The 21,842-nt window shown below is 37.4% G+C and overlaps 8 protein-coding genes across 8 annotated transcripts; 5 read left to right on the forward strand and 3 right to left on the reverse strand.

Moving 5' to 3' along the window:
* Window positions 1-1,068: 1,068 nt before the first annotated feature.
* On the reverse strand, window positions 1,069-2,048 carry EV154DRAFT_61556 (uncharacterized protein). Its single transcript, XM_051607692.1, has 3 exons — window positions 1,867-2,048; window positions 1,729-1,808; window positions 1,069-1,646 (listed from the first exon to the last, which is right to left on the reverse strand). Exons 1-3 carry the CDS (start codon window positions 2,018-2,020, stop codon window positions 1,293-1,295), a joined length of 588 nt encoding a protein of 195 aa, XP_051452576.1. The 5' UTR covers window positions 2,021-2,048; the 3' UTR covers window positions 1,069-1,292.
* A 232-nt stretch (window positions 2,049-2,280) lies between these two features.
* Window positions 2,281-8,835, reverse strand: EV154DRAFT_606543 (uncharacterized protein). Its single transcript, XM_051607548.1, has 3 exons — window positions 8,567-8,835; window positions 8,291-8,505; window positions 2,281-8,226 (listed from the first exon to the last, which is right to left on the reverse strand). Exons 1-3 carry the CDS (start codon window positions 8,813-8,815, stop codon window positions 2,340-2,342), a joined length of 6,351 nt encoding a protein of 2,116 aa, XP_051452577.1. The 5' UTR covers window positions 8,816-8,835; the 3' UTR covers window positions 2,281-2,339.
* Window positions 8,836-8,989: 154 nt separating this feature from the next.
* EV154DRAFT_451212 (40S ribosomal protein S13) lies at window positions 8,990-9,782 on the forward strand. Its single transcript, XM_051597240.1, has 2 exons — window positions 8,990-9,452; window positions 9,617-9,782. Exons 1-2 carry the CDS (start codon window positions 9,031-9,033, stop codon window positions 9,648-9,650), a joined length of 456 nt encoding a protein of 151 aa, XP_051452578.1. The 5' UTR covers window positions 8,990-9,030; the 3' UTR covers window positions 9,651-9,782.
* On the forward strand, window positions 9,697-10,148 carry EV154DRAFT_525473 (uncharacterized protein). The gene has a single exon (XM_051603277.1). It carries the CDS (start codon window positions 9,922-9,924, stop codon window positions 10,123-10,125), a length of 204 nt encoding a protein of 67 aa, XP_051452579.1. The 5' UTR covers window positions 9,697-9,921; the 3' UTR covers window positions 10,126-10,148.
* Window positions 10,149-10,199: 51 nt separating this feature from the next.
* On the forward strand, window positions 10,200-12,534 carry EV154DRAFT_525474 (vacuolar protein 8). The gene is made up of 8 exons (XM_051603278.1): window positions 10,200-10,291; window positions 10,357-10,440; window positions 10,508-10,744; window positions 10,796-10,918; window positions 10,978-11,100; window positions 11,168-11,419; window positions 11,488-12,132; window positions 12,199-12,534. Exons 1-8 carry the CDS (start codon window positions 10,249-10,251, stop codon window positions 12,405-12,407), a joined length of 1,716 nt encoding a protein of 571 aa, XP_051452580.1. The 5' UTR covers window positions 10,200-10,248; the 3' UTR covers window positions 12,408-12,534.
* Window positions 12,535-12,567: 33 nt separating this feature from the next.
* Window positions 12,568-15,950, forward strand: EV154DRAFT_525477 (WD40-repeat-containing domain protein). The gene is made up of 12 exons (XM_051603279.1): window positions 12,568-13,071; window positions 13,121-13,234; window positions 13,298-13,378; window positions 13,435-13,541; window positions 13,597-13,725; window positions 13,792-14,391; window positions 14,451-14,588; window positions 14,639-14,755; window positions 14,810-15,037; window positions 15,096-15,278; window positions 15,353-15,468; window positions 15,527-15,950. Exons 1-12 carry the CDS (start codon window positions 12,972-12,974, stop codon window positions 15,696-15,698), a joined length of 2,085 nt encoding a protein of 694 aa, XP_051452581.1. The 5' UTR covers window positions 12,568-12,971; the 3' UTR covers window positions 15,699-15,950.
* On the reverse strand, window positions 15,903-18,752 carry EV154DRAFT_555580 (pyridoxal phosphate-dependent transferase; the record flags this gene model as incomplete). The annotated part of the gene is made up of 10 exons (XM_051605286.1): window positions 15,903-15,976; window positions 16,037-16,161; window positions 16,227-16,385; window positions 16,461-16,984; window positions 17,068-17,338; window positions 17,401-17,490; window positions 17,551-17,615; window positions 17,685-18,014; window positions 18,450-18,503; window positions 18,654-18,752. 10 exons carry the CDS (start codon window positions 18,750-18,752, stop codon window positions 15,903-15,905), a joined length of 1,791 nt encoding a protein of 596 aa, XP_051452582.1.
* Window positions 18,753-19,554: 802 nt separating this feature from the next.
* On the forward strand, window positions 19,555-21,842 carry EV154DRAFT_606547 (V-type proton ATPase subunit B). The gene is made up of 9 exons (XM_051607549.1): window positions 19,555-19,568; window positions 19,638-19,847; window positions 19,916-19,971; window positions 20,037-20,135; window positions 20,206-20,377; window positions 20,454-20,802; window positions 20,869-21,143; window positions 21,215-21,402; window positions 21,475-21,842. Exons 2-9 carry the CDS (start codon window positions 19,763-19,765, stop codon window positions 21,778-21,780), a joined length of 1,530 nt encoding a protein of 509 aa, XP_051452583.1. The 5' UTR covers window positions 19,555-19,568; window positions 19,638-19,762; the 3' UTR covers window positions 21,781-21,842.

Consider the following 21,842-nt stretch of genomic DNA (forward strand, 5'->3'; position numbering starts at 1 on the left):
AATCATTACATATACTTTCATTAAAAGTCCTATGCTCGATTTAGTTTAAGTGTTTCCTTTTGCTCTCCAACTACTGGCACCCAAAGATCATTTTTCGATTCGAGTGAAAGTGGACAGCTAAGGGGCTTTTTATAATACACTTTATTGATTAACTAAACTTCTACCAAGTCCTTCTGGGAAGGAACGGTCCACCACACTCACTGGCGAGTTACGTCTATAAGTCATCACACTGGTTCTACCTGGAATTATTATGTCGTTTTCGGTTGAACTTTCGTATAAAAAATGTCTGGTTTCAAATTATGCACAATCAGATTTATACCATCCTTACTATGCACACATTTAGTCAACTCTCCTATTTGTCCGTCATGTTCGTTTACCTCTCACTATTCCGAGCATATAATTGTCGTCTGTCAGCGTGTTTGACAGATTTGGAAGCGATCCTTTAACATATCTTTATCCGCAGCTTCCTGCGTTATATCTACTTAAACCTTCTGAGGCCTTATCCAGTCTACATACCTTCCGATTCCCCAGTCGCAAAATGTTCCAACTTCAAACAACCACAACCTTTCTTTTGGGTCTATCCTTGAAGGCATTTGGAAATATTATTGAAGCTTAATTTTTGATTTAACGCCATTTGTACCAGACCAGGTTGTCTCTAATATCATCAACATTACTCACACATATAATTACCAAAACAGTGTTCACTCGGACAGTTTCATCATTAATTAAATTTACCATTTCTCAAAACCAGAAAACATCTCAAGAAAATCCATTATCGCATAATAGCTCGTTAAGTATTTATGGCTTATTTAATGATTTACGCTTACACGTTCTTAATTATTTAGACAGACGCAATGAGTAGAGGAAGTAAAACGAGCACGGGAAGCCATTACCGATGATATATTGGCAGTTCAAGTACGATTAGTTTATCTTATCAACAAACGAAGAAAAATTGATGAATTGACCGACAACAATTAAGTTTACCTCATGTGTCATTTACTTGAAACACGTTTCTCATATCCTATGCAATACAAATAAAGCGAAATGTTTTTTTTTACTTTAAGTTCACGGGCAATTCTTTTTTATTTTATGCTGTCAAATCATGGCGACGGCGGAGTACCTGTTAAATCAAGATTCCTTAGTACAACCCACCGATTTGACATGTAATTAAACGTCGATGGCTTGTTGTGTGAAAATAAAGCTGCTTTTTTTTCTATACGCTATATCGCTAAAAGTGAAAGAAGACGATAATGAGGTAAAGGCCAACCTCCTGGCAATCAGTAAATTAGACTTTATTTCATCAGTTGGAGCAACTTATTTTTTACAGACTCTATTAAATCCAATAACGACTCTGTTTCCTTTACATTTTTACGCCTTTCAACTCTTTCTTCCTCGTTTGCTTCTGGCATAGTATCAAGTTGAGAGATCATGTGCATGAGCTGTTCATGCAAATAGCTGCCATAATTTATCAATTCCTTGGTTTGTTTCGGTTCATGCGGTTTAGATAGATGTTCCTGCACTTGTTTCTCGTAGCGATGGATATCTGGCTTCAAAGCAGATTCCCGCAAATTCCTAATCCAGTGCAAACGAGTCGAAATAGGGGCATCGTCCTTGGGTGGAGGTGCTTTCAGAGGTGATATGTGGGTCTAAAAAATAAATAATTGCGTGTTCGTCAGTGTTACAATTAAATATGTTTTTTTAACAGACTATCTTTTTTATATATTTTACCTTAGACCCCATAAGCATTATCTTTGATCCTGATAAAATTTTATAATTTTTTATTGACTCGGTATCATTTTTTAATATAGCTAAGTTTACAAAACGTCAAAAAAAAAAAAGCATTTCTTTTAGTCATGATAATCCTACCCCCGCGAGCTAATAATTTCATGTATTGAGGCTCAATCTCGGTTAGTTGTTGACATCTCAATTTAAGATCACCAACCGTCATGGCATCATACTCCTCATCGTTTAAATCGATAAGAAACTTTTTAGTGTTCCAGCGAATCTCAAAGGACACCATTGTCTAAAGGGAAAAAGGCGAAGCGCACAGTGCGCACAGTGACAATTTGCGCGATTTTAAAACTTTTTTGTACTCTTCAAAATTGTTACAAAAGGACTTTGACTGGTCTAAACATTTAAAGATTCGTAACCAAAGGTCGCCAATGATGAAACAAGTGGTACAAACTTTTACGAAAAATTAAGTTCGGTATCAATCTATCACCTTTGGCACTGGAACGACTGTAAACAGAACTTTTTAAAGTGCAACAAATACGTTTGATAGCTCAAAATAATCTAGTTTTTATTTTTTTATTTACACAATTTTAACAGGGAAAGAAACTTTAGTTAAAGAATTTATCCAAACTTTCACCCAAGTGGGATTCAATTTGGGCATTGACTTGTTGTACGTATTTCTCGACACGAACATCATCGTCCTCCATAAGTTCAGCAAGGAAGGAGATACTTTCAGCCAAGAAGAGTAACCATTCTTCACCAAGACGAATATAGAATTCTTCAATACACTTTAAGGCAGCTAATCTGATTTCAGGATCATCCTCTCTAGTCTTCAAAAGAACCTTTTGGTTAAGGGGCTTCCAAAGAGTATCGTTAGAAACAGTAACAGCCATTTGTCCCACACAAGGAACAACATAGGTGGTCATACGAGTCAAGTAATCACTACTGGTACCCTTAGATGTAACCATCATTTGATCCACAACAGGGTCCACAATCTTTTCAAACTTGGCTGCACTCCAAAGGTTGTCATTATCGTACAAGAAGGACTTGCGAAGAGAAGACATGATATAGTTCCAAAGAGGATCGATAGGTTGTTGTTCTTCCTTGTAACGCTCCAATCTGGCAATAACATCGTCGATCAAATAACCAAAGTAAGGTGTGAAGATGGACTTGAGCTTTTCCAAGAGTGAATCAACCAATTTGTAAAAGAACAAGACACGCTTCAAACTATCTTCGGAAACAGCAAATCCGTCGACAGCCAATTCAATTGTGGCCCAATCAACAACCTTGAGGAAGAGAGGCTTGAACAAGGTTTCGTTCAACTTCATGACCAAATCAAGGAAAGCAGAGATAATAGCATCTTCAATTTCGTTAATATCACTTTCCTCGAAATCGTCATTGTGTGAACGACGAATATCAAATGCGGTAAGGAAGAACTTGAATAATTGCTTGTAATGAGAGGTCATGACATCACGAGACATGGCACGGATGGCTTGAGAAACAATAGAGCAGAGAGCTAAAGTAGACTTCTTGCCATTCTTGATAGCAGTTTCGTAGAAGGCGAAAACAGGGGACAAAAGAACACGAGGAGAAACACTAGAAGCTAATTGAGATAACACAGCGCGAGTCTTGGTTTCGATGATAGCCTTTTGGGCATGAGCAGCGTCATAAGTGTAAATAGAAGGATGTAAAAGACCACCCAACATTTTGGTGATATAAGGACTGACGAAGTGAGGTAAGACATTAACGATGGTTTCTAATGCACTAATGACACCGATTTGGAGAAGAGTATTGGGGTTCTCAGCCTCAACAGTGGTGTTCAAGATATCAGTGACAAGAGGCATGAACTTGGGAAGATGAGGAACAGCACGAGGACCAATTTCTCTACAGATAACAGTAAGACTGACAAGACTGGAGATTTGCAATTGAGCATTGGCGGATTGGAGACTATCGGAGCCAATGATGACAGGAATAGCTTCAGCAAATTGACCAGGATAAAGGCTACCGAGGATTTTAGCAAGAGAGGCAATACAAAGCAAGGCGGATTGTTTGTTAACAGAACTATCTTCTTCACTAGCCAAGCTACCGGCAGATTCCTTTTGGATCACAGTGGTAAGTTTACCGACCATGTTAACCAAAATATCTTCACTGCCTTCAGGAGCATGTCCGTCAAAGGTGATAAGTTTCTCGTTAAGGATGTTCATGGCCTTACGACGAATAGAGCTATCGTTATGAGTGATCAATTCAGTAATGACATTGACGAAAGCATCCAAAGGAAGAAGAGCATTGACCTTATCCAAGACATCGTATACAACCTTAAGAATGGCTCTCCAAAACTTGGCGACACTAGGGTTGGCATCCTTGGAGACAGAGTAAGCATCACGGTATTCAGTGAAATAACTGACAATCTTCAAGATGACTTCAACAGATTGAAGGTAGTAAGGCTGCATAGTTTGAGTGAAATCATCAGAAGCATTGCCTTGAGTCATGACCTTGTTTAAGAAACCCTTAGAAGACAACAATTGTCCAACAAAGTTAAGAGTAGCAAGCTTGTATTGACGAAGCTGCTTGGCGTTGTGCTCGGCGATGTTGAACAAATGCAATTCCTTACCCATAGTCTCATCTTCAGGCTTTTCGTTAGGCAAGACAAGCAAACCGTTCAAAAGAGATAAGATGGCCTTCATTTGAGTTTCGGGACCAAAGTGTTGACTGATGATCAAACTAAATTCGGTGAGAGATTCAGCCTCAGAGCGAGCACCCTTGGCCAATCTTTCAGTGAACTTTTCTAACAACAAAGATATGATGGCATACAAGAATTCATCTTCACCCAAGGTATGGATAAGGACGGTGAAAAGACGCAAACGTCTGTGCTTGGGAATATGGAAAAGCGCATCCACAAATACCTTGATGATAGGCTTGACTTCAAGAGCAAGAGCAGCTTCGTCATCATTGTTAGACTTTCTGCTGGAGACAACAAGAGGAGGAAGAATTTTCTCCAAAGTTTGTTGAATGACTTGGAAACTATAGTTATCATCTTGACGGAGGACATTAGCACCCATGAAAGTAAAGACAGGCATGATGTTGTGGAGAACACACTCAGGGAACATGGAAGCAATAGTGGCCATAAGCAAAAGAGCTTGGTTATGAGTTTGAGGATTACCAGTGATACGAATACATTGGACAACAATATCAACACGAAGTGAAGACTCTTCAATATGAGCACCCTTTTCTTCAGCATGATGAATAATGCGAGTAAGAGCAGACATAAGAAGCTGGTTGATGTATTCAAGAGACACAGGAGAATCACGAAGATCAGCGTTCACCATAGCAGTTAAGACTTCGAAAAGAGGCTTGACAAGAGTCTCATCCTTTTGAATGGTCTTGGATTCAACAAGTTCGAGAATGGTAACGAGTTCGTAAAGATCAACGGAAGCGGAAGGAGTAGCGACCTTAGCTTCAACGTTAGTACGACCACGCTTAGCAGCATGAGTGGTAGGAGGAACACCCATCAAGTTTCTGGCAGCAGTCATGAGGACATCATCAAACATCTTGGCATCGACATCAATCTTGGCCAAGACCATCTTGGAAGCACGGACTTCGTTTTGGACACCATTAGTAGCGATATCAATCAAAGAAGAGAAGATAGCTTGTTGAGCCTTGAGGTTAGCATTAGCAAAGAACTCGGGGGAGATTTGTTCTAAGGCAAAGTGACGAGTAGAGACTTGCCAGCCATCTTCATCAGCACCTTCGAGTGTATCCTTGTTAGCAAGCAAGCGAAGGAAGAGAGGTAAAGTAGTATCACCCTTAGATCCTAAAGCAGCAGCATTACAAGGCAAGTAGGTATGGATAAGATAGGAGACCAAATCGGTAGTCTTTTTGGTACGGGGTTGGTTCAAAGTCTCTTCCAAGAGAGGAGAAAGAAGTTGAAGTTTCAAGGGACTATCGATGGAGTCCAACATAGAAAGCATATTGATCTTGATCTCGAGAGTGGGAGCAGCCTTGACGTGGTTGATCAAGAAAGTAAGAGTGTGGGTCTTACGAAGCTTGTGTTGCTTTTCCTTAGAAGTTTCACACAAGGCAAGGTATTCTTTGAATAAGCGAGTGACATAACTATGATCCTTACTAATTTCATCATTTCTATACCACAAGAAATCGACAAGATGAGCGGCTTCGTTAGAGCGAATATCAGCAACATTGGCGGTTTGACTGTAGAAAGTGTTGGCAGGAAGGATAGTGATATCTGTAACAGCCTTATGCTTCTTGACATCCTCAATGGGAATAGTGGTATCGTAAACCTTGTGACCGCTAGGCAAACCTTGAGATTGGTAAACCATTCGAATGTTTTCCAAACAACGGAGTGCTTGAACACGAACAGATTGGTGATCATCGCCAAGAGTAGGGAAAAGAGCAGGAACCAAATGTTGAAAGTCAACCTTGGAACCACTACTTGTAACATAATGGCCAAGATAGGCAGAAGTGATTTGCAATGCACGAGCACGAACAGCATACTTGTTGTCACCGTTGGCCCAAATACTAGTCAAGAAACGAAGCACATCATCCTTGAGTTGACTCTTAATAAGTTGAGTAACAGCACTCTCGAAAGCAACAACTGAAGTTCCACCAACAAAGGTTTTGAAAAGCTTGGATACCAACTGGGTATAGCTCTCGTTGTCAGCATCAGTCTTGTACCAGTCAATTTTACCGGCAGAGCGTTGAAGTGCAGAGGTCAAGTTGATCAAAGTGAATTGAGCAAGTTGAACAATATTGTTGACGGTAACATCATCAATGTTTCTTAAACCCTTAATGACTTCCTTGGAGGGTAAACCAGCATTACCAGAGAACTCATTGGGTAATTGAGTAGAATAGAAGAGAACCTTTTGAGATTCAACAGTTTTCAAAACAGCTTCTAATGCACTTAAACCCAAACTGTATTGTTCATCCCCCTTAGTTACGATAGTGACAGCTAAAGAAATAACCAAAAGACCGATGACGGTCTCGGGCTTGAAACTGCTCTTAACCATGTCAATCCAGAATTCCAAATAGACGGGCTTCTTGTTTTGCTTGATCCAATCAGCTTGAAGTTTAATGAATGTGGTGAGTACTTCATACGAATCTTTATTCTTGGAAGCAGCCTTAACATTTTCGAACATGGAGGACAAGAGAGGACTGTTTTTGAACTGAAGAGAACCGACACGCTTTAATAAGCTAGCAAGGTTTTTGTTTGAAGCAGCAAAGACAAAGACAGCCAAGATACGGGCAACTTGGGAATCTTGATCGGGGTGCTTCTTAATAAAGTCAGTTAAAAGGAACTTGACAACAGAGACGGCATACTTGGTATCGATGGCACCACGATCTTCAAAAAGATGAACAAGAGAAGCCAAAATCTTTTCAGCTGAAACTTGATTTAAAAGATGTTCAGGGACTTCTTCAATAGCATAAGTCAATAATTGATCAAATTTGTCTAAACAAGCAGCGAGAGATGATTCGAAAATTTCGGGAGTTTGGGCCAAAGGGTTAGACTCATCACCGATAATAGAAACTAACTTCTTGACAGCCAAGAGACGGTTTGTTGTAGCAGGACTGTTAAGACAAAGATAAAGAGTTGTGTTGGCTTCCTCGATAATTTCGTGTCTAGTACCCTTAAAAGCAGACGCAGTGAAATCATAAAGGGTCTTGTTAAGAGCTTCATCATCTTTGGCGACAGTTAACTTGGATTCCAAAAGAGCATCGAGTTCTTCGACATAACGTTGGGATACCATAGCCAGCAAGGATTGGTATTGAGAAACATATTCTTCCTTCTCAGTGTCATCGTCAAGTGAGAGGTAAGTATCCATAATAGACTCAGTTAAAAGAGTAATGTTGCTGCTTGAAAGATATCCCTTAAGTACCAAAGTAACTAAAAGTTCCATGTTTTTAGTTCCAGAAACAATCTCACCCAAGAAACACTTGAAGAAGTTTTCGGTAGCGTACTTATCGGCAATTTCCAAAATAGCTTCCTCGAAATGAGAATTATCAATCAAACGTGTAGCGGCTTTCTCTGAGACAGATTCGAAATTTTCTTGAGTTTGACAGAGATGGACAATGGTCAATAAACAATATTTGTAACAACTTCTCTTGTAGTTTTTCATGATAGCATCGGCCAATGCTTCAGCACCTTCCTTACTAAAGACAGACTTGGAAGACAATTGAGAAATAATCATGTAACTGGCAAGTTGTAATTCAGGATGATCCTTATCCTTAAATCCATCAATAAGATGAGGGGTGAGGGCAGTAGCCATATCAGTGTTGACAGAGGGAGCAAGTTTGATATAATCAGTCATAAGAGCAACATAGAATGAGTAAAGGGTTTGGAAAGGAACAATAGCATGGGTAACCATTTTACAGACAAAGTTGAAGACGTATCTATTTTTCATCATCTTCTTTACTAACAAGGAGCGCTCCAAAGGAATTAGAGTCTTTTTGATGGGTTCCAAAAATTCCCAAGGTGATCTGTCACTATTAAAAAAGAAATGTCAAAATCTGAATTTTTTGATGTCAGATAGACTCAGGTACTACTTACTTGATAGTTAAGAGAGAAACCATCTTTACGAATGATTTAGTTTCATGATAAGGCAATACACATTTGATGACAGATTCAACATTGAAATCCTGAATACGGAAACGACGGATAAGATATTCCAATACTTTTCCAGAAGGTTTTAAAAGGAAGTAAGGTGAAAGTTGACATAAAAAGGCATCGATACTGGCATTTAATTTTTTGTTTTCTTCTTTAGTCTATAGGAAGGATATTGTGTTTAATAGAATTGAATAGGTGCACAAGATACATTGATATTACCTGGAGAATTCTATCGACTGACTTCATTCTTTCAGAAAAGAGAGTCTTTTCGAATGGAGCGAATTTCTCGTCAAGAATGACAAGTTCCATAATACCATTATAAGCAATAGAATAGATAGTCTCGAGATCTTGATCGGCAGCTTCACGAGCACTGAATAAGAATGAAGCTCTTGATTTTCTGGAAGCCTCGGTTACATTACGTAAATCGAGGGTACCGATCTTTTTCAACTGCTGTTTCAAAGAAGACATGTTGCTTTAGAAGAAAAACGATAAAATTGCTGGTATTGAAATGATGTATGCGCTCGGGTTCAAAAAAAAAAAAAAGACTGTGACATCTAAGCCACAAATTTTCAGCAAATTTTTTTTTTTTTTTGCAAATAAAATCCAGAGGCAAATACAGAAAGGTTTTGTTTCTTTCTCTTTTTCCCAATCTTCACTCTTTTGAGAATAAATAACTAGCAAAAATGGGTCGTATGTATACTTCTGGTAAGGGTATCTCTGGTAGTGCTCTCCCCTATCGTCGCTCTCCCGCTTCTTGGGTCAAGACCACCTCCGATGAGGTTGTTGATATGATCTGCAAGAACGCCAAGAAGGGTCTCTCCCCTGCTCAAATTGGTGTCATCCTCCGTGATTCTCACGGTATCCCTCAAGTCAAGTCCATCACTGGTAACAAGGTTCTCCGTATCCTTAAGTCCAACGGTCTTGCTCCTGAGGTCCCCGAGGATCTTTACCATCTTATCAAGAAGGCCGTCTCCATCCGTAAGCATTTGGAACGTAACAGAAAGGATAAGGATTCCAAGTACCGTTTAATTCTCATCGAGTCTCGTATTCACCGTCTTGCTCGTTACTACAAGACCGCTGGTCAACTCCCTCCTACCTGGAAATAGTATCCTTTTTTGTAATATTTACTAACATATTTTGTGGCTTAAAGGGGAATCAGAAAATTTTTTATATGCCTATATTGGACATTATGTCAAGAGTCAACGTATTTCTTATAGAAAGCGAGCTCGGTAACTGTCTACCTTAACCCAATTTTTTTCTTTCTAATAGTGAGTCTGCCACTGCCTCTGCTATGGTTGCCTAAGCGTCTTCTCCAAAGAATCTCTAAAGTACTTGCAAGAAAAGAGTTCTTTTTATATCTTTTTCATATTTAAAAGAATTGTTTACTTTTTTTAAAAGTATCTAATTAAACGGAATTACTTCCATTTGAAATCCACTGGTATTGTTATATATGAAATGTCAAATACTTGTATCACACCTTCTTTTTTCTTCAATAGTAACTACGAATACGATATTTACGAAAATTGATTTGAACCTGATGATGACACCTAATCTTTTTTTATTACTTGATTTCTATGAGAGTTGTATTCACACTGGCTGAGGGTTCACATCAATTCTATAGTATGTATTCTGTAGCTATTATCTACATGAAATATTGGTGTTATACAGTTGTATTTATCTTTATTTTTAAAATAAACTATATACTTTTTTTCTATTATTCAATTACTATTATCATTTTTTTTTTGTTCATTTGGTATTGGTCAAGTTGTGAGGAGTGACGTATTTTGTTATTATTTTTTATTTTATGTGCACTGAACGGAAATAAGTGCAAGAATATTTTTCATTTCTTTACACCTCAATCAACATCTCTTTTTTTCTTGCACAATTAATCTTTTTTTTAGATGGGAAATTCATGTAGTAGTTGCTGCTCGAATTGCTTTGGAAGTAAGAAATATCATCTATGCACCAGCTTGTACTTGTTTACTAAAAATAAAACTTGTTGCCTACAGAGCGTAGTAGAACGGGACTTTATGAACCTCTTTTGCAAGAAAACGAACGGGAGGCTATAGCAGAATTATTACAATATCTTGAAAGTGAGTCTGCCCTAATGCATATTTATGTATTATGACCAAATACTAATGTCTGCTTTGAAAATATTAGATCGAAGTGATACCAATTTCTTTGAAGGAGAACCTCTACAAGCACTTTCAACTTTAGCTTATTCAGACAATGTAGATTTGCAAAGGTCTGCAGCACTTGCTTTTGCTGAAATCACCGAGAAAGACGTACGTCATGTAGGAAGGGACACTTTAGACCCAATTTTGTTTTTGTTACAATCTCACGATGTTGAAGTTCAGAGAGCTGCGAGTGCTGCTCTCGGTAACCTAGCTGTAAACAGTAAGTCTTGTATGATGATTGAATGAAATAATTATTTATTTCTATATCTAGCCGAAAATAAGCTTTTAATTGTCAAACTTGGTGGTCTTGATCAACTTATTCGTCAAATGGGTTCTCCTAACGTCGAAGTTCAATGTAATGCGGTTGGTTGTATTACAAACCTTGCTACACACGGTAATTTTTATCATTTTATTGCTCCAGCGTAATCTATTATTAAACACAGCTCGTTCTAGATGAGAATAAGACAAAAATTGCGAAGTCAGATGCTTTGCGTCTCTTGGTGGATTTGGCAAAGTCAAAAGACCAGCGTGTACAAAGAAATGCTACAGGTGCTCTCTTAAATATGACACACACACGTAAGAATAAGAATGAAATAACATTTTGTCAGCGAGTATAATAATTTGTTTTTTTAAAAAATTATAGAGGAGAATCGTCAACAATTAGTCAATGCTGGTGCTATTCCTGTTTTAATCAGCCTATTAAGTTCACCAGATGCTGATGTTCAATATTATTGTACGACAGCTCTTTCAAATATTGCAGTGGATGGTGGAAATCGTAAGAAGTTAGCACAGACGGATTCGCGGCTTGTTCAATATTTGATTGCTTTGATGGACACGAAAAGTTTAAAGGTACAATGCCAAGCTGCTCTTGCTTTAAGAAATCTTGCATCGGATGGTAAATATTTTTTCTCATCTGCATAATTTTTTCTTTCTTTCTTCTCATCAGTCTTTTGGGTTATTTAGAAAAATATCAAATTGAAATTGTTCGTTGCAAAGGCCTTCCACCTCTCTTGCGTCTTTTGAAATCGTCTTATTTGCCTCTCATTTTATCTTCTGTTGCATGTATCCGTAATATATCCATTCATCCCGCTAATGAATCTCCCATTATTGATGGTGGCTTCGTGAATCCTCTCATCGAATTACTTGCTTATGATGATAATGAAGAAATCCAATGTCACGCCATATCTACCCTGAGAAATTTGGCAGCAAGTTCGGAGCGCAATAAACGTGCTATCGTTGAAGCTGGTGCCGTTGAGCGTATAAAAACCTTGATCAACAAGGTACCCGCCAGTGTTCAAACAGAAATGACAGCGGCTATTGCTGTCTTGGCCTTGAGTGACGAATTAAAGCAAAGATTATTAAGCATGGGAGTATTGGAAGTTTTGGTTGAATTGACTTCAAGCGAAAACATGGAAGTTGAGGGAAATTCGGCCGCTGCTATTGGAAATCTTAGCTCAAAGGTCAAGGATTATACTCCATTTGTAAAGGCCTGGGGTACTCCTTCAGGCGGACTTGAGAAATTTTTGATCCAGTTCCTTTCGGAACAACAGGATGTAGCCTTCCAACATATTGGTGTATGGACAATCGAGCAATTCTTAGACGGCGGAGGTAAATATTTATTACACGCTATTCAAATATTACATATTCATGTATTAACTTTTTACTATCTGACAGACGAAAGATTGTTAAATTTAATTGCTGAATCAGAACCTATTATAGAGTCTGTCCAAAGAATTGTAAATGCAGGACAGGTACCAAAGGCAGAACACGATGATACAAATGAGGATGCGGATGGAGATATCTTTGCTCTAGCAAAACGTGTATACCAGATTTTGCAACAGATAAGAGACTCTAAAAAGTCATCTCAAAAGAAACAACGTTAAATGTTCTCTCTAAACATAATATAACCCCATCATGCTTCATTTCTTCCTTTCTCCTCACTTTTTTTTCTCTACCTGTAGTACTATATGCAAAATTAATAAAAAAATAAAAAAAACACGCGCACATTTACTCTTTCTTCACTTAGTCCCTTTTTTTTTGATGAAGGGACCCAATCGTTCCTAGATCATAGGGTCTGTATACGAGGTTAGAAATTAAAAACGCATGATTAAAATATCATGCAAGCGTGATACATAGCTCGCTCATATATCAATAACCCACTCAACACGTAAAAGGATAACCATCACTTTTTCAGTTTACCTTTTTACAATATACGCCTTTTCAGTATCATGACTGTATAACATACTTTACGTATAGACATCATTTTAATTAATTATACTGAAAGCAAGTGCCGATTTCTGCTTGCTGAATGGGCATAGAGCATACATGACAGATGCAGCAAAGCAGTCAGATCCATGCGGAGTTTTTTTTTGGATCGTTAAAACATCAATACGTTTTGTTCTTTGTTTTTCTTATAAAAACTGTTTGATAAAGAAATACAAAGTGTGATGGACGAGAAATTTACCATGCGTGAGCGCATGTCAGGTGCAATAAACGCCCTGAGCATCTCACCCGAAGGAAACTTGGCAGTTGTCGCTGGACGAGAAAGTAAATAATAACACTCCCTAAAACGCTCACTTATGCTAACATGTAACAGTTTTGAAGATAATCAGCATTAGTAAATCAGAAATTACAGAAACATTGAATTTACGTGCAGGAAGTCATTTTAATTTGAATTACAGCAGCAACGATGTCAAATGGGGAAATAATGGTAAATTTAAGATTAAATCTCGAGTTCAAGGGGTTTGACCATTCTTGTACTTTTTCATTAAAGCTACCAAGCAAAAAGTCGCTACAGCCGCAACAAACGGTGCCATTATTCTGTGGGACTTGAACAAGATTGGACGTAAAGCAGGTACCGCATGAGTAATAGATGTCTATGCCATGATACTTACTCAAATGGGAGAATAGAGCGTGTTATTACAGAACATTCTCGGGCAGTCAATCGTATATGCTTTCAACCAGATAATGGCAATATTCTATTAAGTGCTTCACAGGACGGTACCATGAAATGTTGGGTACATGAGGTTCAAATATATCCATCAAGAAGAAACTAACAGAAAACATGATTAGGATTTTAGAGACCCCAAAAATGGTGCAAGGTATCGATTTGAAGGTAAATCAGAGTCTGTGCGTGATGTACAATTTAACCCTGTCAGCGTTTATGAATTTGCCGCTGCTTTTGAAACTGGTACGATTCAGGTAATTTTTTTTCTCCTCTCTCTTTTTAGATCCTTAATAAGGATCTTTACTGATACTTATAATTAGAAATGGGATATGCGAAATCCAAAAGCGTTGTATGATCGTAAGGTCAGTGCGCATAATGGTCCTTGTTTAACTGTCGACTGGCATCCAAACGGAAAATTAGTTGCAAGCGGTGGTAGAGACAAAACAATCAAGGTTTGGGATATGACAGCAGATAGCAGAAGGTCTTTATATATTATTAGAACAATGGCTTCGGTTTCCCGAATCCAATGGAGACCTGGATTTGAAAACGAAATTGCATCGTGCGCATTATTAACCGATAGTAGAATTCATGTATGGGATATCAGAAGACCTCATATTGCCAAGTACACGTTTGATGAACATGATACAACACCAACAGGTTTTATGTGGAGAAATTCTTCTGAATTATTATCCGTTTCAAAAGATAAATGGTTCATTAAGCAAAATATAAGGGGTGCTTATCGACCATTTGATTTGTTGAAGAGAAATGGTATGGGTTGGAATGTACAAGGTGATATTTCGTTCACAATTGACACAAGCTCGAGAGATTTGTTTGTGGACGAAAGTTTGATATCAAAGCCCGTCAATGGCTCTCCTAAAAATTGGAAACGACTTGGCACAAAAACTGCATCAGAAGAAGAGGTAAATATTCAATATAAAGTAAATAATAACCAAAGCCGCTAAATGACAGTTGTCTTTAGATCATCCAATACATTCCACCACAGAGTTGCGGCATTGTTCATATGCCGTTATTCGATTTTGAGGCATTTTCAATTTTTGCAGAAAATTACATTATATCAAACGAAAATGTAGCCGTTGCATGTGATATTAACGGTGAGGTATGTATTATTATACAATACCAATAATAATGATGCTAATCTGTTTAAAGTTGGCTTGGAAAATGGGTCGTTATCGTACGGCACAGACATGGAAGATTATAGCAATGTTTTATAGCGACGAACCTACTGAAACAGATGGAAACGAATCCACACACGAAAGTGTCTTTGTAAGTTATCTCAAGAACATATTAGAGGGCTTGGAGTACTAATCTACTTCATAGACTGACTCGGACAAATTTACCGACGACGAAGAGGATGATGAAGAAGCAATGTTTCAAATACACGAAGATTTGTCTGAAAACATATCACAGTCTTCTGAAGGTGATATTGATAGTTTAAACACAGGAACATCATCCCAAATCCATACATCCACATCACCCTTTAACTTAAAAGTTCCTTGGAAGCATGAGTCGGTAGTTATGGAGCTTTTAAATTATTATACAGAGCAGGTAAGTTACTATTTCTAAGTTTATGAAGGATGATGAACTGATACAATATGCATAATAGGGTGATGTGCAAATGTGTGTTACCTTGTATTTGATTTTGGAGAAATACTTAAATATTGACAACGATCGTATAGAAGATTGGTTCACAGCTTATATAGAACTCTTACATAGATTTAAACTTTGGTCTCCAGCCACTGCAATTATAAAAGCGTGCAAGGTTCAGAATGTTAGAGAACGGAACGAGGTAAAATTTTTATGGTTTGATATTGTACGAGGCTATACTGATCAGTATATATATATTTTTAATATAAAAATTAGAACGCTACAACCATTAATATAGCATGCAATACTTGCTTTAAACTTGTAAATGGTACAAGTGGAGGGTCATGGGCGTGTGATAAATGTCATCGATTATTAAATTCATGTACAATATGGTAAGGATTGAATAAAAAAAAAACTACAGATATATTTTAACATCTTTACCTTTTACAGTCATCAAACTGTACGCGGATTGTATGTTTGGTGTCAAGGATGTAACCATGGTGGACATTTATCGCACATGCGAGACTGGTTTGCAGTGGAAAAGCTGTGTGCTACTGGATGTGGACATATATGTGTGTTACAGCCGTTATTATCAACTCTTCCGTTAGAGGAAGAAAATTAATGCAACTTTCTTTTATTGACTTACTCTTATTTTATTATATCCTCTCAACTTTCTTTGTTCTGTACATATCATGCAAAGATATTTTTGAAAAAGAAAATATCTTTTATTTCCCCCCCCCCCCTCTCCCACCTCTCACTTTTTTTTTCTTTTGTATCTAGCTTGTTTATGAATTAAGTCGCACATATTGAAGCGATATTATTTTAATTAAATATGTTTCTTTTTTCCTGCTTTGAGCATTAATAAATCGCCAACTTCGCTAATAGCTTGTATAGCATAGTCTACGCAATCATGTTAAACATAAATAGTCTTTTTAAACAATTCATCTTCGAAAACCTCACCTAAATCCTGTTTGGTATGAGAAGCTGAAATACAGAATCTGGCCCTTGCACTAATGATAGGAGTCGCTGGATACCCTACAAGTACAACTGCTATACCCCGTTTTAAAAGCTCTCTTGAAAACGCGCTGAATAGAAACAGGGACAAACTTAGTAATCTATGAAAAGCCATATTTTATTTCCCACCACTTACGGAATTTTTGCAGGCTGATATACAAGCAGGAGAATTACAGGACTACTAAGGTCTCCATAAGTGATAAATCCCAATCGACGTAACTGGTCAGAAAAATAGGCACTATTCTTGGCGAGTTGTTGAATTCTCCTTGTTCCTTCATTTGAATCATCATCTCCACTAAAAAATAAAAATTGAAAGGGTTAAAGAAGCATTTTTTTTCAAGAGATATGGAAAATTTTTGAGGTAACAAACCTAATCATGTTCATACTAGTAATGACTTGTTGGGCAACAGGCATAGATACCGGCTCTGCGTAAACATAGGCATGATTTTTTAATTTCAAATGATCGATTATACTTTGATCAGCAGCAATGTACCCTCCAGCAGATCCAAATGATTTTGTAAAGGTACCCATCAAAATATCTACATTGGCGGGATCGATGCCGTAAAAGTTACAGACACCACCTCCATTTTCTCCCATGGCACCAATTGAATGAGCTTCATCCACGTACAAGTAAAATTTGAATTCCTTTTTCAATTCAACAATATCTGGTAAATTGACTATCGTTCCCTCCATTGAATACAGTCCCTCTACAATGACTAAAATCTTCTTCCATGGTCTATGTGTTCTCGGTTGACCTTGGGAAATGGCTTGTTTCAATACGTCTCGTAAACTATTCACATTGTTATGTTTGAAAGTTCTGACGGATGCTTCGGACAATCTTGCACCATAAATGATTGAGGTGTGGTTTAACTCATCTGATATAATAAGACAGCCCTATAATAATAATAATAACAAAATAAAAAAAACATAAAAGGTAAGTGCATCTTGAAAAAGCACGTAATTTAGTTTGCATATACTTTGCTAACAAGGGCTGGTATTGTTGTTGAATTTGTAGCAAACCCCATACTAACAACCATGGCGGCCTCTTTTCCTACAAATTTAGCAACCACATTTTCCATTGTTTCATATAGATCAACAGACCCAGCTTCTGCACGGGAGCTACATGATGTCATACCATAGTTTCTTAATGTCTGCTCCACTGCATCAGCGCACGGACCTGTATTTTGAGCAAATCCGAGATAATTGTAAGAAGCAAAGTTTAAATTTTCTGTAATTTTGCCTGTCAATCTAAAAAACCACAAATAACAAAAATTATGAATTGTTGTAGGTTGCTTTTGTGATTATTTTACTTGAACGTTTTGTTATTGTCAGAACTGAATCTTTCCAGCAAATGAACTTGACGACCAGCGACTCCTGTTATTGGCCTATTCCAGCAATCACTTGCGTTTAAAATATTAATATAAACATTTAAAAAATTGTATTTTATATGTGTTACTTACCGAATGCGCATGTAAAGACGTCTAGTATAAAACGAATCGAAATCAGAAACTAAAGGTGCATAGCCCTGTTATTGTCATCCTTGATTAACAAAAAAAAAAAAAGCACAAGATAAACCTGGAAGGGTAAATTTTACCTTGCTCGTTTTTAAGTGGGCATATTGATCCGGTTTGAAGAACTTTCCAAGTACATCGCGCAAGTGTCCAAATAAAATCAAAACAAAATAATTTAGATAGGTACAGACGAGAATACATAAGGGTGCCGCTTCGATCTTTTGCTCAAAGTCTCGATAACATTTTTTGGGAACAGATTTCCACCGGTAGTTGTCTTGATTGCTTGTTTTGACGGTGATTGTCTCGGGTTGCTGTGGTGACGCAAATAGCACGTTTTCAAGCACAGACCTTGAAAAGCTCAAAGTGTTTACTGTCTTCGATTTATTTCCTTTGCCCATCTTCTTATAATTTGACTATTACACAAAAAAAAAAAAAAAAAAAAAAAAAAAAAAGGAAGGAAGGAAAATACGGACAGTCTCAATAGAGTGATTAGGAAAAATCTGAACCCCCCTTCTTTTCCTGGAATAAAATTTCTTTTCCCCTGTATAATTCCTCCGAACCCAACATTTTTCTTTTGTTTTTCTCCCCTCGGTGGATTCTTGTGATCTTGTCTCAAATATAAAAACTGACTCAAGTATCATCATGAAATAATTATGTTTGCATGCAATACAAATGAAGCTTAGACCCATAGAATTACAAACATGTTTGACTTGAAAAAAAAAAATCCAATAACGAGGATTGGCAAACTACAATTTATCTTGTCTCAATAATTTATACTGATAATTCATTTCACCTTGGTATCTTTTGTTAAGTTTAGTATCTAAATCGAGGGGTCCAAGTATATTAACACTAGTTACAACTACACCATTTTTGTGGATCGAATCTTTAAGTGTATTTGCGCACTACACACAAAATAGAAGTGCATATTAGCTTATTGCTACACATTTTAAGTAAACTACACAGCATTTAAAGCAAAACTCTCTGTTTAAATAAGCTAAAAATTCTGCCAATACATTGTCTTGCGCCGTTCCCAAAAGAAACCCAATTCATACCCTCTCTATCGCGAGGAGATTTCCCATTTCCAGTGAAAATCTTTCAGGGTCAAACTTGCTCGGGTTTTCCCCACACCTTCTTATCAGTAATCTTATCATTACACCAAATAGGAAGGACTATAAAAGGCTCAGTACAACAAAAGCAGCTGGAGATGCGGGCACGGCTACTCTAAAAAGTTACCACAGCTAGCCTTATCTAAGGTATATCGGCGCTACGTTAAATATTACGGACGCCTGTTTCTTAGTTAACATGAAGGGGGCATCCATATCGTGATGGGCAACGCTCCAGATTTATTCTCTTGATGAAATTGATTCTGTCACAAAGTAAAAGCAGGTGTACGCCTTTCTACCTTCTACCCTAGTTACCTGAGCTAAATCCTATCAAGATGAGTTTTAGAAAGTTTTGAAAGATTTAGGGTAAAAAGAGGCAGGTTAAAAGCGATGTGGAAACTAAAGCTAAATATCTGTATTCGCCTTTACCTTTTAGGCTTCTATATAACTTGACCTTTGAGCGGCGACATATACTGAAAGTAACACAATAAAATAGTTGATTCGCACAACCCAAGTCAAGTTCCATGCTGTCGTGTTTGGGAAGGGTAAGATCTACCTTTATTGACGTACAAGTTCCCAAGTAGCCTACTGCTTTACATCCAATGCATAAGTAGTAGGGACGTGTGTGTTGTCTGTAAAGTTGGCTTTTCAATTTTATTTTTATTTAAGCAACAACCTTTCATTCTTTCGTGTTTCTAAAAAAAATATATGGCCGCCCTGAAGATTTTGAAGCGTGCTATAAAAAAGTCAGGATACTCAAAGCGTATATTTTCAGTTTATTCAAATCTTCCTTGTATGCCATTATTTTTTTTAAAAAACGACATTAAGCAATAATTTTTTTGAATAGTTTGTAAGATACAGTTACTTATATCAAGTGTTGCCATAGTATTTAGATTCGAGACATGTTAAAAAGCGATAACGTGATAAACTCACCTACGACATTCACATCTGAGATTGAAAGTTTTGAAAACACTTTTTTTTTTCCAAACAACCATTTTTTGAAACGGTAACTTTTTTTTTTTTTTTTTACTTTTTCTTCATCTAAAAATAAAGAAAATATGGCTCACACTTTGAGTGCAAAAGAAGCTTTTGAACTTCACAAGTCTGCTGTTACTAGAGATTTTATCGCGAAACCTCGTTTAGGTATAATAAAAGAAAAATATATATCCCCCGTAAGGCATTTCGTTTGCTGAGATACTTTTTTTTTGTAGATTACCGTACTGTTACTGGTGTCAATGGTCCTCTTGTTATTTTAGATAATGTCAAGGTAAGTCTCCTTTTCTTTGTCCATCTCTTATTTTGTCTAAACAAGGAAAGTGTCTCTTTTTATAGTTTCCCAAGTTTTCCGAAATTGTAAACTTGACTCTTCCTGATGGTTCCGTTCGTGCCGGTCAGGTACTTGAAGTGCAAGGAAAGAAGGCCGTTGTTCAAGTAAGAAGAAGAAAAAAAGAAGAAGATAGAAACGAGTTATTACGTCATGCTAACCCTAATATTTCCAAAGGTGTTTGAAGGTACTTCAGGTATTGATGCCAAGCAAACACATGTTACATTTACAGGACAAACACAACATATTCCTGTCTCTGAAGACATGTTGGGCCGTATTTTCAACGGTTCCGGTAAGCCCATCGATAAGGGCCCCAAGATTTTTGCCGAAGATTATTTGGATGTCAATGGTAAAACAGAAAAGGATATTTGACGCGTATTTTTATAATGGTTTATACATGATTTTGTTAATATTCCTTCTGATAGGTTCACCCATCAACCCTTATTCTCGTATTTATCCCGAGGAAATGATTCAAACTGGTGTCTCTGCCATTGATACCATGAACTCCATTGCTCGTGGTCAAAAGATTCCTATTTTCTCTGCTGCTGGTCTTCCCCATAACGAAATTGCTGCTCAAATCTGTCGTCAAGCCGGCCTTGTGCAAAAGATGGCTCCTACCAAGGGCGTCCATGATGGTCACGAAGAGAACTTCTCCATCGTTTTCGGTGCTATGGGTGTTAACATGGAAACCGCTCGTTTCTTCAAGCAAGATTTCGAAGAAAATGGCTCAATGGAGCGTGTCACTCTTTTCCTTAACTTGGCTAACGATCCTACGTAAGGTTTTTTTTTTATATATTATTTTCAAGCGTTTTTTTTTAAAACTCATCCTGATTGAATTAGCATTGAACGTATTATTACTCCTCGTCTTGCTTTAACTACCGCCGAATATTACGCCTATCAACTTGAGAAGCACGTATTGGTCATCTTGACCGATATGAGTTCATACGCTGATGCTTTACGTGAAGTTTCAGCCGCTCGTGAAGAAGTACCTGGTCGTCGTGGTTATCCCGGTTACATGTATACCGATTTATCCACCATCTATGAACGTGCTGGTCGTGTCGAGGGTCGTAATGGTTCTATTACTCAGATCCCCATTTTGACCATGCCCAACGATGGTACGCCCAAATCCTTGTTTTGTACACGCTATTTTTGTTTTTCTCACTCTTTTTTTCTTTATTCATATTAGATATTACCCATCCAATCCCTGATTTAACTGGTTATATTACCGAAGGACAAATTTTTGTTGATCGTCAACTTCACAATCGTCAAATCTATCCTCCCATCAATGTTTTGCCTTCATTATCTCGTCTTATGAAGTCTGCTATTGGTGAGGGTATGACAAGAAAGGATCACGGTGATGTTTCTAACCAATTGGTAAACTATATGAAATAGAGAGAGAGAGAGAGAAAGGGAAAGGCTAATGATTTTTTTTTTTGGGCTGGTTAGTACGCTAAATACGCTATTGGTCGTGATGCAGCTGCCATGAAGGCAGTTGTTGGTGAGGAAGCGTTGAACCAAGAGGATAAGTTATCTCTTGAATTTTTGGAAAAGTTTGAAAAGTCATTTATTGCTCAAGGAGCTTATGAATCCAGAACGATTTACGAATCGCTTGACCTTGCATGGTCTCTTTTACGTATTTTCCCCAAGGAGCTTTTGAACCGTATTCCTCAAAATGTCTTGGCTGAGTTCTATCAGCGTGATCGTAGCAAGAGATCGAAGGGTGTCTTTGATACCAATGACGATCATGAATAAATTTTAATTGATTTATACCTGTTTCTTAACTGAAAACAATAAACCCGCTATTTTATACATTT

Source organism: Mucor mucedo (assembly GCF_025094135.1).
Source record: "Mucor mucedo strain NRRL 3635 chromosome Unknown EV154scaffold_142, whole genome shotgun sequence".
NCBI classification, from domain to species: domain Eukaryota; kingdom Fungi; phylum Mucoromycota; class Mucoromycetes; order Mucorales; family Mucoraceae; genus Mucor; species Mucor mucedo.